The following is a 547-nucleotide window of genomic DNA, read 5'->3' on the forward strand; positions in this document are numbered from 1 at the left end:
CCGCCCTCCGGCCTCCCCGCCGCGCCGCACCTGCACCCCAGCCCCCCAACCAGACCCCAGCCTGACCCTCGGCCCCTCCCCAGCCCGGCCCCGCCCGACCTCCCCACGGCCATCCCCATCCCTCGCCTCCACCCAGACACCGAGGGGCCTTTCCGAGCCGGGGCCGAGGGTCCCAGTCGGGTGTGTGAATGGGCGGCGGGGGGCGACTCGGCTTCGAGCCAAGAGAATGAGCCGGCTACTCACCGCTCTGCTCCCCCAGGAACACCAACTTGAATTTTCTCAGTGGGTTCCCAAAATCTCCCCCTGCGGACATGGTGCTGGCAGCCGGGCCGGGAGAGGAGGCGGAGGAAGAAGAGAAGGAGCAGGGAGGGGAGAGGAGGAGGGCGGGCGAGGGGAGGCGGCCGCGGTGCGGGAGCCGGAGGGGGAAGGGCGGGCTGCGCGCGTCCCTGACTCCCCAGCTGCGCCCCGGCCCCGGCCTGCGGCTGCGTGTCCGGCGGGGACGAGGAGGGCTGGGGCTGGGCTGCCGCGGGCGGCGCCGGCTGCGGAG

At 74.6% G+C, this 547-nt stretch overlaps 1 protein-coding gene across 1 annotated transcript in view; it reads right to left on the minus strand.

Annotated features, from left to right (window-relative positions):
• RAB6B (RAB6B, member RAS oncogene family) overlaps positions 1 to 539 on the minus strand; it is a 62,736-nt gene extending 62,197 nt beyond the window's left edge. Inside the window, exon 1 of the mRNA XM_008576095.1 lies at positions 244 to 539. Within this exon, the coding sequence (XP_008574317.1) occupies positions 244 to 313 (70 nt within the window). The 5' untranslated portion in view covers positions 314 to 539. The remainder of the gene's footprint in view (positions 1 to 243) is intronic.
• Positions 540 to 547: the final 8 nt, after the last annotated feature.

The sequence above is a fragment of the Galeopterus variegatus genome, unplaced genomic scaffold (assembly GCF_000696425.1).
Source record: "Galeopterus variegatus unplaced genomic scaffold, G_variegatus-3.0.2 Scaffold1287, whole genome shotgun sequence".
NCBI classification, from domain to species: Eukaryota; Metazoa; Chordata; class Mammalia; order Dermoptera; family Cynocephalidae; genus Galeopterus; species Galeopterus variegatus.